This window comes from Leopardus geoffroyi, chromosome D2, assembly GCF_018350155.1.
Source record: "Leopardus geoffroyi isolate Oge1 chromosome D2, O.geoffroyi_Oge1_pat1.0, whole genome shotgun sequence".
NCBI classification, from domain to species: Eukaryota; Metazoa; Chordata; class Mammalia; order Carnivora; family Felidae; genus Leopardus; species Leopardus geoffroyi.
Window position 1 is genome coordinate 22585864 of NC_059334.1, and position 17073 is coordinate 22602936.

The 17073-nt window shown below is 40.6% G+C and overlaps 1 protein-coding gene across 33 annotated transcripts in view; it reads right to left on the bottom strand.

The window, feature by feature from the left end:
- ANK3 (ankyrin 3) overlaps positions 1–17073 on the bottom strand; it is a 687904-nt gene that overhangs the window by 323045 nt on the left and 347786 nt on the right. For 8 of the 33 annotated variants that reach the window (XM_045437495.1, XM_045437491.1, XM_045437486.1 and 5 more), the window contains exon 1: positions 13647–14778. The exons of 3 other annotated variants lie outside the window; for them this stretch is intronic. In XM_045437495.1, the coding sequence (XP_045293451.1) occupies positions 13647–13760 (114 nt within the window). In that variant the 5' untranslated portion in view covers positions 13761–14778. Of the gene's footprint in view, positions 1–13646; positions 14787–17073 lie in introns of those variants that run through there. 22 more of the 33 variants (XM_045437513.1, XM_045437499.1, XM_045437498.1 and 19 more) reach the window with 9 other exon arrangements.

Sequence of the window (17073 nt, forward strand, 5' to 3'; positions counted from 1 at the left end):
AGAGAAGGGAAGGAAAAAAAACAGAAGAGGGAAGAAGAAACTAAGTATATACATGCAAGAAAAATATTGGAAAAACGTATTTCAAGATGATAGCAATAATGCTTTCTCTGGGTGACCTTAGCCTCCCTGTGTTGAAGGCTGTGTCTACAATGTACATCAATTATTCACATGGTGAGAAAGAGGAAGGTAAGAGAACTGACAGAATGTCCCAGAACATTATAGGTAATCAAGCAGGGAGTAAAGGTGGCAAACAGGTAATAAATGCTGTCAAAGGCTCTGAAAGAAGTCTTTGATTGGACAGTAACATTTAGCAAGAAAATCCATCTGCCCAAGGTTAGTCTATTTCTCTGTAATTGTCCCTGAGAAACACATATCAGAGACAGCCTCAAAAGCCCTCTTAGGAGAGTCACCGAAACTGATCTTTTGCTGACTAGCTTCCTCCGAGTGGGTTTCACTCTGGGAGTCAAGGAGCAGCTGCCCGAGGGAGACCTTTAAATGCAAAGGTGAACCCATTAAGGCCTACCCAGGGAAAAAGGACTGGCTTCTTACTCAGTTTAGAAAATCTATCGAGGCACCTGCAACTGGACGTTGGGTGCTGCTGCGGAATAAGCTGGGGCTGTGCGGAGTGATCCTGGGAAAGCCACTGCACCTGCACAAAAGCCAAGAGTCCCTATACCCCACACCACGCACAGTGCTCTCTCCAGAAACCACATTTCTTTCTACAGAAATTAATAAAAATTGGCTCTGGGCTTAACTGCCTTATTTAGAATATATATAATACACATTTGGAATACATCTCAAATCTAAACACACATATGTACATGTATATGTAATTATTAATATTACACTTTATATAAATGTATATTTTTCTCCACATATACACATACATGTTTTTCATGTATTTTTTACCCTGCTTGGAATTACCTTCAGTGAATTCACTTCCTTCTTTTAACTCACAACTCTCACTGAATACACTTAGCATAACATAAACTCATTTCTTCCAAGTGGATGAGGGCAAGAGGAAAGGAGTGGGGAGGTGGGAGGAATGAATATCGGCTGAATCTCTGACTTGTGCCAGGCACTTCATGTTCAATTTAATTTTGTCTTCATAACATCTCTTTGCAATAGGTGTTATTGGGGATGAGGGCATAGATGCTCAGAGAGGTTAAGTAACCAACTGAAGACTACACAGCAAAGAAAGGGTGGTGAGGAAGCTCAAACCCAAACCTACATGACTCCACAGCTCACACCCAAGCCCACTCCTCATTCCACGCAGCCTCCAAAAATCAATCTCCCATTATTTCAGAGATCCTCAGCAGCACTTAAAAAAAAAAAGGCTGGATTAGGCTCTATGTGCAGATACAGAACAGATCGCATTAATAATTTAGGTTCTGCTAGAGCTGCAAAGCAGCTCTAGGAAAGCAGGTCAAAGCCGAGAATGCCAAATGCACCTAAGCACACTCTCCCTTCCTGACACTGCAAACAAAACCCTAACTAATCCACCAGAAAACAAAAAGATAATGCCTATCAGATGCCAAATGGATGGCTATGTAATTATTTTAATCTGATCCCATAGAAAATCCACTGAAACATGTTATGTAAAATCAAGTTACAACCAGCCAGTGGAGACAAGGCTCTCTAGTGGAGAGCTAGGACAAAGCCCAGGAACCGGATCCACGCACAGTGGAATGGGAGGAAGTCAGGCTGCCGTAACCACGCTGAACAGCTGTGGAAAAACCAAGCCCAGGGTTTATGTTAACACAGCAAACAGGAAAAACACCTATTTTAATGTATTCATGGTCACCCTCAAACACCCAATTTCAGCTAAGATGAGGCGCAGTCAAAACCTTTTGAAGTGAATTACAGACAGGAACTGGGGAGGATTACCAGGATGGCTAATTCTACACTAATGAAGATAAATGAATGAGCGAGTTTCATATGCTTGGGTCACCGGTATTAATATATTAATTCTATTTGAAGTAATTGTGGTTAGAATAAATGTCCACAACAAAACCATTTATTTTTAGGTGGCAATGACTCCAGCTGAAGAGGAAGAGTAAAGCAGGGATCCTTAACAATGGCCATTCTTCAAAGGAAAAAAAAATTAATTGCATTCAGCATTTTTCAACATCAGTACGGTTATCTTCTTACTTTGAAGCAGGCAAATATATTTTGAGTGTTGACAGAGCTAAGTAAATACACTCATTATGTTATTGAATCAGGTAGCAGTGTCCCAACCATTGCACAGAGGGACAGCAGGTCCTTACAGAAGAAGGGGGAGCAGTGGCCTGTGTGGGGATTTGGTGACCTCAGAGCCTTCCAGCCCATCCTCTCTCATTCACCCCTAACCAGCCAGGTAGTAGGAATGTGGCTGGGAATTATGAGATCGGGCATTTGGGGGATTTACTGATAGAAAACAAAATGCACTGCTCAAGATAATGGTTTTGACAAACATTGCTTCTGTAAGCAATGGTAAATCCACAGTACCAAGGTCAATCATGATTCTTTTCCTGATTCAAAATTGCTCTGTGCTTTGCAGTAATACTTAACGTCGCCATGTAACATTTGAAGATAAAAACACAGGGTTTAAGTCACGCATCATTATTTAAAAAGCACTTCTTATCTAGTATTTGTCACATAAAACAAATGAACAATAACATTAGTAATGAGAAGCATAAAAATGATTTAATAACCGATTAGAAAATAATAAAAAATAAAAGTAAAAGCTTTCTCCAAACGCAAGAATCTTACATGAGCGGTGAAAAACCTATAGGCAGAATAGTGAAAGAAGGGAAAGAGCTTAGTCTGAAGGCCATGAGTTCAAATTCTGCCTCTGTCCGGTGGTCACTGTGACTGTTAAAGTCAATGTCTGAGCCTCAATCTGCTCATGGGCAAAAGGAGAAGAAAGCCATGTAACTCAGAGACTCACATAAGTGTGAAGAGAGAGAACAGCCTTTCACACCTGCCAATTATTTTATTATAAACAAAGCCTAACTTTGCTAGCAGAGCTCCTACGGATTCAAAGTGAAGTGTGCTAGAAAGCCTAAAATCATCTGTCCTAAATAATCAAGTTGTTTTGTTTTTTTTTTGAGATTCCAATTTTTGCCAACTCCCTTCCCCAAATTAAAGCTTTTTACTCATAGTTCTTACCATCAAGGAAAAGAAAAAAAAATCACTTCATAAGGACTAAGAGGTCCCTTCTATCCTGGCAAAGAACCTGGCAGCACCTATGGTGACTCAATTCTAACATTTGTTGGTGTCGTCGGCTAAAGGGTTTTTTTTTTTTTTTTTTAATGTTGGTGCTAATTTCTTACCATTCTACAAATTGTTTTTTTAATTTCTAATTTAGGCTCTGAAAATTAGTCTGTTTTGAGGCCGAGTTCTTCAAAATCAGCTTAACAGTTTTCTCATAAAAATGGTAAGCATGAAGCACAAGGCATTGGGAATATACTCATTTCAAACATCAAGAAATCAGCCAACACAAAATGGTTTCACTATTTGTGTTCACAAATGCCAACAGTTTGGAAATAAACTGCACTCACACTTATTTTACCATTAATATAATTATGGTCCTGTTGAGGCAGGATGCATTTCAGGTAACTGTACGATGTGAAAGTTAAATTATTTATTACACCCAGCATTATTACCCTCCTGCTGTCCATGCCCCAACGTGTATTTTTCTTTTGGGAGGAAGAAATCAATCACAAGAAGGATTTTGTGAGGCATTTTCTAGGTGTGGAAACCCTTGCATGGTGGCATCTCATGGTCCAGGAAAGATTCACCTCACAGATCCCAGTCTCCAGTGAAAATGGCTCTCAGTGGGGACTTGGAAACAATCATGACTGACAGGGACTGAGGGGGGAGAAGTGGCGGACTAAGCATGGGCTGGGAATCAGACTCACCTGGGGGGAAATTCCAGCCTTACACTTACTAATTATGCAACCCTGGGCTTGCTGAAATGTTCAAGAGTATGCCTCCCCTAATCCAGAGAAGTAGGATAATAGCCCCCATTCGTGAGACCTGAATACAATAATCTTCTTAAAGCACTCAGCAGAGCGCCTGGCCCACCACAGTTCCTCAGTGAGTTACAGCTCAATAAAAGAAAGAAAAGGTAAATTCTTCTCCATATACTTTTGCTGATAGGCATCTCTCTGTACTGCCCTTCTTTGAAAAGAAAACTCACTTAGAGTCTGTAACAAAAGTGTCTAATGAGAGATGTCCACATTTCAGGTTCTGTTTTTCTTTTTGGTGTAAGGTGAATAGGGCTGTTTACACACCGATAATTCTTAGTGGCAGTTGCTGACGTGGTTCAATTTGGTCCGGGCAGGGTGGCTTGCTTTGTCTGACTAAAAACTGTTTGGCTTCAAGGGTGGCAGTCTGAGAAGAAGAGAAGGGGGTGTGCTGGCAAGGAAGACAGTCCACAGGCCACTGTGGGTTCTGAAACCAGGTACAGATGGTGACATCTCCCTATTGACCAGATCATCCACTCTCCCCTAGGTCCCCAGCTACCCTGAAACCATCCGACACCTCTTTGGTGGCCACATTACCTAGAGGGGGTGGAAAGCCGGTTGGTAATGAAGTGCATATACTTTATGGACATATTTATAGGTAATGTTTTTGTTTCAATAAATATATATTATATATATAATTATATTACATATAATATATAATATATATAATAAGTATATCCAGTGAAGATTGCTTCCATTCAGCCCTAAATACTCTTCCCCCAAGTATTTTAACATCTATGCCCAAATCTGCAAAATAAAGTTGGTTTGTTAAAAGAATTATTTGATACTTCTTCTATCTATACATATGATTCTTAAGCTTTCTTTACTATCTACCTTGGCTATCATTTAACTCCTGAGAGAAACTATTAATAATAGTGTTAATGAATGGAAGGTGTAACATGTGAGTCTTTTGAAATATTTCTCAAAATGACAGATTTAATTCCCCAAGGACTACAAAAAAGTTTGCAAAGACCTGAACTGCAGGACTCAAATGACTTTTTTGAGTATACCAGTTTATCAGTAAAATTTCATTCATCAAATAATCTTCTGAGGGATTGCTAGGTATAAAAGTTCTTGTTTTCTCAGCTCCTCTGCTCTGTTCTTGACTATGGTCACTTGGTTACATTTGAGAGCCCATATGATAAGGAAACTTTAGCTAACTGCTCCCTTTATGTCAGACCCCTGGCAAAATGCCTTTATAGTATTTTCACTCCTTACAATATGTATGCAAGGAAAGGGTTAATATCCCCATCGGACCAATCTGGAAACTGAGACCCAGAGAAATTTAGTTCAAGGCCACATAGCTAATCAGTGGCAGCTGCGATATGAATTCTTATCTAGGCCCAAAGCCCTCTCTTTCCATCACCATGGATTGTAATACTTAGCCCCTTCCCCACAACTTTCTCCTTATTGCTTGCCTGCTTTATTAATGTTTTTGATCCTCTACTAAACACAATTTACCACATTTTCATACCTTCTTCAATTGCATAGACTCTTAGAAAACTGTACTTCGTGAGGATAGAATAATGCTATTCCTAGTACTGAAACTACAAAGCTTTCAGGGATACCTACATGTAGATTATAAATGTTTCAGTATCACTGGGTTCCAGTCATTAGAAAATCTTCGGCTTCCAACACTCTCCAGCTAAGTTATCTGTCCCTATGCTTTTCCACACAGTCCATATACCCTTCCTCTCCTATGGTGATGGTACTGGTTGGCTTTTGTTCTGCCAAACCTGGCAGATAAAAACATTAGTCTCTATCCATTCTAATGGGCTTCATATAAATTCAAACAGAACTGATGATACGATCCTAACTTGTAGAAGGTCACCTATGGTTTACTGCAACCAACTAAATCTAAATTGAAACCTATACATTTTATAGGCAGCTCCTATATTTGACAGGGACGGGTCATTCCTTCTCATGATGCCACTTTGGGTCCAGGACAGCATAATCCTGAACGAAGGGGATAATCACCAGAAAAACCTGAACCATATGTAGAAGATCCAGGCGCCATTTCCATTGCTTTGGAATGAACTTTTTTAACTTACTTTTAACTTACACAAACAAGAAACAGTCTGAGTAAAAACACAGCAGATTCCTTGTTTTCAAATGTTATCTTTCTATACAAGTATTTCTTTAGATTACTATTTGGAGTATACAGCTGACAGTGTAACATTGTATTTAGACATCATCCTTCAACATTTAACCTATTCGTCAATCAACAGATAGCTTACAATTCTACTTTGTTTCAGTGACTGGATTCCTCTTAAAAGTTATTTTAAATGTGCACTAATTTAAACGTACACTAATTTAAGTGTTACGATTTAGACAATATTTAGATTTTGCAGTGAATGATAAATAATTTATAAAAATTCAATTATTAAATTATTTAATTTTTAACATTCCAACAGTGACCATTCTTCTCTTGACATAAGAATTCACCATAGATATCTATTAGTAAGAACCTCCCTTAAAAAAAAAAAAAAACCTATCCTCTAGAGGTTCTGATGGCCCAAGAAGGGGAGCCACACAGACCTTGATTCCAAGACCAGTTATTTTTGGACTGAGGCAAGTTACATAGTTACATAACAAACTTAAACTTAGGCTAAAGCGTCTGTCCATGTCGATAACACTATGGCATAGTGTTAACATAAACCAGTGCTAACCCAGCAACAAAAAATATCTATTTTTCTCTCTGGTCCTTCACCCTACCTGCATCAAGTAGTACAAGCAGCATATCAAAGAGCAGGTAGATGGGCCCACAGGTCCCATCCTTTACATGCCAGTCTCCAGCACAATAATCGGCACAATGTAGCTGCACAGTACATTTTTATTAAATGGATACCAATTAAATGTAATAGGATTACTATATTTTTTCTAATAATATAACTACCAAAAAGTACAAAGCACTGTCAAATCCTCTTGTTCCTCAAGCTTACATATTGAAAACATTTTTCCATATTGAGATTCAATAAAGCGTGCGCGCGTGCACACACACACACACACACACACACACAATAATATGTCATCTTACCAAAGGCAAATTAAGAGACAGAAAAGACCATGAGCCTGAAGAATGAAGAAACACTTCAATAGCTACAGTATATTGGTGACAGTACTAACAAAATTTTAAATAACATGTTCAGACATTAATAAATGTATAATTTATACCTAACATGATCTTGTACTCATTATAATGGTAATTCATCAAGGTCAAGAAAGTGTTAAGTTTTTTTTTTTTAGCAAACATATGACTTTGAGAATAAAAAATGTTATCATGATAGTAACAGAGAGCACAGAGAATCAATCAGCAGACCAGTTTTATTTAATTGCTTCCCTATCCCTAAATACAATGGCACATCAAAGGACAAAGGTTTACAACTTTTCTTTTTTATTAAAGAAATTCTTTTTTAATGTTTATTTTTGAGAGAGAGAGAGAGAGAGAGAGAGAGAGAGAGACAGCATGCAAGCAGGGGGAGGGGCAGAGAGAGGGAGACACAGAATCCAAAGCAGGATCCAGGCTCTGAGCTGTCAGCACAGAGCCCAACGTGAGGCTGAACTCACGAACCACAAGATCATGACCTGAGCTGAAGTGGGATGCTTCACTAACCATCACCCCGGTTTATAACTTTTCTACTGAGCTAAGCCTTATTCCATCCATCCTCTTGCAACAGAGGAAAAGTGGAGACAGGACAGCTGCTGTGCTCCTAGGGAGCTTACCTGCCGGCTTCAGTCAGATAACTTGCTGGCACAACCCCTAAAGGTTCAGGTTGGAAACAGTCCGCTCATTCTTCTGTTCACTATGAACATCAATAAAAACAGCAACAACTACCACTATATGGCTCTTCTTTTGTGCCAAGCACCATTCTAATATTCATTCATTCATTCATTGAAATCTCATTACAGCCCTGTGACTAAAGCACAGGACTAATAATATAATAATAATTCTATTATATTCATTTTGCATGTAAAAAGACTGGGGCACTGGCAGGTTAAATAACTTCCCAAGGTCACAGCAGCTAAGAGTGTTAGTACCTGAACTCAGACAATCTTACATATAGGCCATACTCTTAATCATTGCATGGTACTGCCTCTCATCCATCCACCTCCTCCCTCCCTCCCATCCACTTCCTACCCTGCAAGCACCAGTTTGGTAGTAGAAGATTGTGACACCACCTCTGCCCTCAAGGAGCTTATAGTCTCCTGGGTGAGACACATGGAGCTTATAATTATACTGCAGAGCAGAAAGGATGCTGAGAGAGAAACGAGGCTCCCTGGAGATCTGGAGTCTATGTTCTCAGCAGAACAGGATGCAGAGTGGGTTCCCTTTATCTGATACCGGTACCCTCACAAGTCCAGTCACTATAGTACAAAACCTCCCCTGCCTGGTATCTTCCATCATGGGTGCCATAGGTACATCGGGAGCTAGGCATGGAGAAGGCCTATAAATGTCAGGAAGCATCAAGCTTCTATAGCAATAGATAACACTCAATAATTTATCTCTCTTGAAATTTATTCTCAAATCTTTAAGCTGCTTTAATCCTAAATGAGACTGGTAGATTTTTATGACAATAAACCTAGTGGTTAAATATGGATTCCAAAGTCCTATGATCCAAGTTTAAGTGTAGACCCAACACTTAGAAGCTGCATGACCTCAGGCAAGTTATTTGTTCTCTTTAAGTCTATGTTTTAGCTATAAAAAAAATGGGGATGAAAATAATACCTGTCTCATACAGAAGTTGTGAGAAAAATAGTAGAATAATCCATGGAATCACCCTGCACATTGCCTGGTATACAGTGAGCACCTAAGACATTGTTATGTTATTATAGCAACATGTCTTTGAGGAGTTGAAATCCTGGTGTTGGCAATTTTCCATTTATTTTCAAAAATTAAAAAAATAAATTCTTCTGGTAAAACATTAAAATCTATTGCAGAGGGTAAGAAAAACAGACACACTGCCATAGTGCACTGGGTTACTTAGCGATATAAAGCTTGTTATTTAAGGCTCCCAATGTCTAGGAAATAGCTGATCACTTAGAAGGTTCTTTGAATCAAATCCATTTTGATATGTAGCTGTGAAAATATTAACTACATATGCTGTTCCGTGTTGTAGGTAAAAGAACAAGTTGGACAGCTAGACTTTCCACACTGGAGTCTTAGATCTGCCACTAAATACTATGGGAATGCTTAATGGGTTCCTGCCTCAGTTTCCTCATTTGCAAATGGGGATAATAAATACTTTCTTTGTAGGGTAGTTATAAAGATTAAATGAGCCTCTACCTACAAAGCAATTTAAAACCCTACCTGATACATTTTAGGTGGTCAATAAATGCCCTGGAATAAAAGACATGAATCCAGGAAATTTAATTATTCATCTTCCGCTTCAAGCCAGGAACTTGGCAGTTACCCTAGAATCCGATCTCTCCCTCTCACATCCTACACCCAGTCCATTGCCAAATTCTGTTGAGTCTTCCCCTAAATATCTCTTGCATGCAACACCCCCTCTCCACTGTCATAGTCTCTGCCCTGGTTCAGACCCTCAGCATCTCTCATTCCTGAATCACCACCAGTGCTTCCGGAAGGCTCTCCCGGCTGCTATCTGCAGCATGGATGCCTGAGTGATGGTTCTAAACCATAAAGCCATTCAGTTACTCTTCCTACTGCCTCCATTTAAGTCGATTCAAGTCCCGCTCTCCTTGGAGAAGGTAATTTCCCACCCTGTGAGATGGGATACAAAGGTCTTCATGATCTGGCTTCTGACCACTTTCCAAGCCATACACTCATATCCCTTTTGCTCCTTATTTATGTTTGCTTTTCACACATGAATGTTCCCTCTTATTTCCACCACACTGGGCATGGGATTCCTGTCCTTTTGCCTGCCTGTCTTGCTCACTCCTCCGCCAAGGCTCAGCTTCACCGAGAACCTTCTCTGAGCCCATTTGAGTTGAACTGCAGTCTTACAGTGGGCTCCTGTGGCTCCCTTTACATGTGTTATGAAGGGTGATTAGTGATCTCCTCTCTCTGCAGGGAGTCACTGTACTGTTGCCACTCTGCCTCCTGTAGCTTTGTCTCCAACACTGAATGCAATGCCTGATCCACAGAAGTCACTCAGTAAATGTTTGCTGAATGAATACGTGAATGCAAAAATGAAGCAATAAATATTCATTCCTGCTCTGCCACTGAATAGCTGCATGAGTCTGTTGTCAACAATCAGAAAAGATATTAATCATAAAATTGACTGTTCCTTTATCCCAGTATACCCTGTGTCAGCAATGCATATAAATGTTTCCTTTTTTAGTATACATATCCTTAGATCACCTCAAAGTGGTTTTTTTTTTTTTGATAGGACATAATAAATATATACAAGCATACTTGTGAACATTTAAAAAATTACTGAATAAATTAATGTTATTTCTCCTAATAGCCCTCATTATTGAAATGTACCTTATAGTTAACATGGAAAGAAAGCAAAATATCCAGGTAATGTGGCACCAGAGGCCAGAGGCAACAAGGGAAGTGTGGCCCTGAGAGCATTTGTGACTTCTAGTCCTCATGAACTCATGGTAGCTTGGGTTATCCATTGACCACCACCCGTGGGCCAGGACCTTGCTCGGTGCAGGGAATATAAAGAGTTCCTCTCTGCAACTTTCTCAGTCAGAGCATGGATCCAATATTGTCCCTCCCAAAGGCACTCTGTCTACCTTTGGCACGCCACCCCACTCACTGCCAGCATTAGCGGCCCATTGGGAGAAGAGGAGAGTGAAGGCGAAAATCTATCAGGGAAGAGTGATGGGACAGTGTGTGTAAAGGAGATGGGTAAATGCAGTAGAAAGACACCTTCTAAACAAAATACTCAGGGAAAGTTGCTTTTTGTTTGCTTCAAGTCAGAAAAATTGGGATAAAAAGATTAAAGGTTTGTCCATCTTAAATGCATTTCCTTTTAGCAAATAGAAAGATTTTTCCTTTCTTTGACACGAATGTTGCTATGGCAAGATAAAACACACCATTATTAAAATTCAAGTAATTATAAATTCCAAAAGTTTCCTATGTTTTTTGATTGGTAACCACTTATTCATGGTTATCAATATGCATAGCAGACCAAATGTGCAATCATGGATTTTTTAAGCACTGATGAAATGTGAATAGAATGTTAATTTTATATACGCATTCTGATTTGATCATAATACTTAGTAATATCTCATACTGTATGAGGTTATGTCATATATATATCAGGAAAAGTTCATCCTGGGCTTGTTTAAACTTCAATTACAGGGGTACCATGAATCAAATTCCTTTACAAAATAGATACTCTTCACGTGTATCTAAAGCTTTTCTATTTTGTGACTTTATGAAATTACTATTACTTTTATGTAATTAAAAGATCCTAGAGGATATTTCTACATAAAAGTAAGAGCAATGAACCCCATAATAACCCACAAAGTACATAAGAGAAGCTTTTCCAATTGCTATGGGGCCTATAACGTGGAGCAAAGTAACCCAAAAGCCTTCATCAGGATCTTAGGAAAAGGTAGGAAAAAGACACTCCAAGTAAAAACAATTCACTTTGTAGAGAATAAGTGGTATATATACTATATGACTGAAAAAGAATCTAGATTATGTCTTGAAAGTAATCTAATGCTGACTTTGTACTTTGAAAGCAGTCCCTAAAATCCTTGGACTGTGAATGTTAAATCTGAAATGCATGTATACTGGTTTTAGTGTGTCGTGAATTAACTAGTACAATGGCAATGAAAGTGTTATCCACAGGCCACTTTCTGGATCAACTCTGTGACTGTCCTGAGAAAAAACATTTAAATCTGCTTGCACATTGACATAGCGATATTGATATTTCTCCATGTTCCCTCCTGGTTGCTAAGAGATTTACATTGGACAGACTCTGTTGTACTCATAACAAAGCACTTTGGTCCACAAAGCATTTGCTTCAGCTCAGTGAGCCCAGAAGCTCCCTTTGCCTCACGCCTTCCCTATTTTGCTTCCAAGTCAAACAGGGGCCCAGGCCCCAAGGCAGCAGGCCTGTCATCACTACAGGAAACTGCGGTGCATAAGCCTGGCTCGGCTATCAAGTCTTATACAGAGTATTAACAGCAACGATGTGATTGTATCTTTATACAAATATATGTACCTTCTTTCCTCATGTTTCTTAGAAGCCAGCTTATCACGGTGGGAGTGGGTAAAGATGTGTGAAGAGTGGGCACTCCGTAGTGACCTCCCACAGATGAACCTAATACAGTGCAATTAGACCAGAACCTGGCAAAATATGGCAATTCCACAACTCTGCTGTGCATGACTCTGAAATATGCCTGCCAACAATTTCCTAACCTGAGTTTGTACTTTTGTGAAAATCTGTTCAAGAAGTTTATTTACAAGAATATTGAAGTAGGAAGCATCTATATTTAACATCCTGCAGCAAAGCGACTGTACCTCTCCAAACTCAATCTCATAAAGTCTGCCACATAACAAAACACAGAGAGCCTTCTTTCACAGATCCTCACTCTGAAGAAAATGGCAAAGGCACCAAAAATATTCATGATCAGCCCTGAAGAGAGGTACATGTGGTGGATGAAATCTGCATGTCATTTAGAAGGCACATGCATCACTGCTCACAGCAAATTAAGATTATCTTTCCCTTGGGAATTCTCACAAAGAGACATAAAAATGCTTTATGACCTGACTTTCATATTCAGATCACAGAGTTTTAGTCAATTTTTATTAATTGCCATAGAGGAAAAGTGCTTCGGGCCCTCACTCCCCAGTGGGTACCTAGGAGTCACATTTAAGGGCACAGCCACTAAACACTCAGTAAGTACTCTCCGGCTGTAATGAAACACCACTGACCTAGAATATTCCTCCTATCTTCCCCCTGCCATAGAATATCAGTCGGGGATGATCAATGCCCATGCTTTAATCAGAAGCAATCAGCGGTGAAGGCTGCAGGTCCCTGCCCTGCCATGGGAATTCCTGCGTTCAGGATAATCCCTCTCACCCAGCAGAGAATAGCAAACCTCTGTGATTTCAGCTTCATTTAACAAAAGAAAGTCATTTCTGGCAGCTTGTTTCCATCGCACAACCTAACTAAAAGCACCTTAGAGAAAAAAGAGGCAAAAGGAGGGGAAGAAAGCAAAGCAGGAAATGACTTTTCTGCTACGTCTTTAAGGTCACAGATGTGCCTGAGAAATGCACACATGTGACAGTAGTTCTAGCACAAAAGCTCCTTTTCCACGAGCCTAGACCTCCAACAAGTACAAAGACCGGCTCGCTGGCCTCTCCCTCAGACCCAAGTCACCGCAGTCCATTTAACCTTGACCGGGCTGGGAAGAAACTACTTTGAACTCCCTTGCAACACCTTTCTGTGTCATGGCAACATGCCCCTGCCTGTGTCAAGTGCAGGCACACCTTCCGCATCAGCACTGCAATCACCCCCACACAGGACAGACTCTCCCCCTGCCTAGCCCATCCTCTGGCCATGGTCGGCCACTGGGTTTTATCATCCGTTCCCAATTTATACTCTACACAGCACGTAAAAATAGCCCTTAATGCTTCTAACAGACGCCAGGAGGAGATTAAAACAAAAAGAATCCAGGCAAGATTTATGCTCTGGCGTATACAACTACCTTTTTCTTCCGATCCCGGGACCGTTTGCGGTGTTTCCTTTTCTTCTCAGTCTCCTCTTCAGCATTGATTTCTAAATCCCTGTTTTTCTTTAATTGTGAGGCTGCATGAGCCATAATGCATTGAAAAAGCTCTTCTCAAGCACGCAGGGCTTCCTTGTATAAGGTGATATCCTCGGGCACCTTTAACCAGGCTTACAGTAGCATTCCAATCACTGAAGAGAAACCTTTGACCAGAAGCAGGAAGACATTCAAAATGCAGAGATGCTGTCGAAGCTGAAGCTTTTAAAAACCCAAAAGACGGCTTCCAGACTTCATCCTACACCTTCCTCTACCTGAACCTTTACACGAGAGTGCAGCCATCGTAATGCATTTATCGTAGTGAAAAAGACAGCTGGGACAGAGGAAGCTGTATTATGGCTGTATCCCCTGCCACCAGCTGGAAGTGTCTAAGTGATTCCTCGGAAGGGGGAATGCTGCAAAGGATGGTTCTCTGAAGGGAAAAAATCCAGAGTCACCACACATGCAGGAGCGAAAATCCAGCACTAATTCGGAAAACCTATTTTAGAATCCTTTGGAAAAAAGACAGGGCTGCAATTTATACATCACCACTAGTTCGGCACAGAGCATAATTTAACCCGTAATAGAATGGAGCTGTTCCTCCTTTAGTTTAACTGCTGCTGGTGACAAAATATATAAAATAAGATTTCACAAAATACACTAAATTTTGCTGAGGAAACCCGGACTGAATTACAGGGAAAACAATGCAGGCATTGCTGGCCTCAACAGTGCATCCTTTATGCTGAACTATCAGCCTAAATGCATTTTGTGGGAGAGGACTACAGAGGGGCCTGTTGTCTTTTAAAAACAACATGCTGATTACAACACATCATACAGAAAGACGTGAGCATGTTGGTGTATGCAACAGACGCCTGATTCACAGGAGTTCCCCAGGACTCTCCTCTCATGTGGTCCACGGGTCAGAGGATGGGTGCAGCACTCAGGGCTGTGGAGACACTGAAATGCAGCCCTGGCTTTCGTGTCAGGGTTTGCTTCCATCACCTTACTATTTTTGCCACCTGAGTCCTCAATGACTGCAGCCTCTGAATATTCATGATGTGAAGCGGAGCGGCGGCAGTGGGGTGGCTGGGTGGCTTCTGCCAGGAGGCACACACTGGAAGAAACATACTAAGTCAGGAGCCGTTTATACACACGTGGTATTCACACAGCATTAGCAAGACATGGCTAAATGGTAGACTGGACCTAAAACACTCGGGCTCTGGTAAGAAACCCTAAATTCACTAGGAAAAGGAGCAGAAAAATTTTTTTTAAAAAATGATGCTCTGTTGAAAAGACTTTGTATGTGTGCTTCCTATACTGTAAGTCCATGTACTTCTCCCAATACAAAAAAATCTGTAACTTTGGAGATGGGTGCACTTGGCTTTGCAGGAGTGACAGCTAACGTGTGCGAAGGCTGAAGCAAGAAGTCCGAAGGTGCCACGTGAAGAGCTGCTTGGGTTCTCTGGGGCTGTGGTTTATGTGCTTCATAAAGAACCCCCAGTGGGAGCTCCTGCAAACATCCGTCCACTACATTTCTGATTCGGACATCCCAGACCTTCTTCCCTGTCCCCTTGTAGGGGGCTTTACCCTCTGCCGGGCAGTGACAGGCAGTGAGAAGGGAAGATGCTGGGCCCATGGATTTCCAGTCCTGCTGCCAGTGGATGGCACATTCCTCTGGGGCCTCACCGTGAACCACCTGAAAACCAGGCGGGTCAAACTGTTCCCAAGGGGCTACTGCGTGCGCTGATGTTCATGTGCTGCTTCCCCACAGAAATCATCTTCAGCAAGAGAGAGTCCTGGAAACGTTCTCCATTGCCTACCAAACCATCATCTCGCAAGAGGGAGGAGAAAAGGAAGGAAGGGAAGTAAAGGTGACTCAGATCCAAAAGCAATAAGCCATATCTGGATCTTAGTAATAAAAATAAGTGTTTTTCTACCAGAAGAATTTTTTTTATTGTCATAGGAATAGGTGGAGTGGAGAAAAGAAGGAAAATTCAAACTTTTTTATAGTCTCCCTTTTATAAATTACCTTGCACTTTTGAGGAACATTCATACAATTTCCTTTCCTTATTTTCAGCAAGTTGAAGGACCAGCCAGCTAAAGAACTGGCTGGTTTCCCACTGGCTCCTAGGCCTTTTTTTTTCCTTCTTTGTAGACACTAATGAAACTTCAAAATATATTTATAAGTATCCTTGATCAGAGTAACCTCTTTGTCTGAGGCTGGCAAACCTATACTTTCCCATTGATCTCTATCAGCCAAAGCATACTTGGAAATTAGGAAAACCAACACTCACAGGTATTTCTCAAAACACTTTCTCTAGAATAATAGTTTGCTTTCCCCAAATTATCCCAAAGTTGAGTCCATCACAATCTTTATGTCAACAAAATATAAAGTTTTTGTTATGTTTGATTTTGGAGTATTTCAGTAAGTGGTGGATCCATCAAAAATAAATTCTAAGGCTTGCTTGTTTAGATTTCCAATCTCACAAAAAATGTGGGGTTTTGTCCTCCATTTCTAAATCAGAAGAACTTTTGGGGCACCTGGTGGTTCAGCTGATTAACTGTCTGACTTTGGCTCAGGTCATGATCTCACTGCTCATGAGTTCGAGCCCTGCATTGGGCTCCGGGCTCTGTGCTGACAGCTCAGAGCCTGGAGCCTGCTTCGGATTCTGTGTTTCCCTCTCTGCCCTTCCCCTATTCATGCTCTGTGTCTCTGCCTCTCAAAAATAAATAAATATTTTAAAAATAAATAAATAAACCAGAACTTTTAACAGCAATGCTGCCAAGGAAGAAGCCCTGAGGGTCTGAGATGTTGATGGTTATACTACTAAAGTCTTAGTTCCTTTCTCCCTATCCATCCTATGCCCTGACAGGTAACTCCCTAGCTTCTTGTGTACTTACTCTCAATACAAAGGCATTTACCCAGGATAGCCACAAATACTAGTTTTTTTCCTCTCAAAGTGAACTGACAGTTCTGTCGGTAATTCTAGAAAGCAAGCCCTTATAAGAGCTAAAAATAAAACATGGAAAGAACTTTTAAAAACTTTATTCTTTGAAGATTCATAAAATTTTTCCACTTAAGTCTGAATAGGTTGCTCTCTTCTGCAAGGTTACAGAATTAGTACGAATCCCCAAAGTAGAAGGATGGTGCAGCTGGTACAAGAGTGTATCTCTGAGCAGAGAGGCAGCTCTCCGACAGCAAGAAGGAGATACAGGAATAGTATTATAGCAAGGAATAGCATTCCAATCCTGCTTCCTGACACTGGCCATGGGGGTATACTGGACAGGATGGGGATGGCCTGGGCATGGAATATCAAAGCTGTTGAAAGTTAAAGAAAAACTATTCTTAAGCCACTCCTCTCCAGGGAAG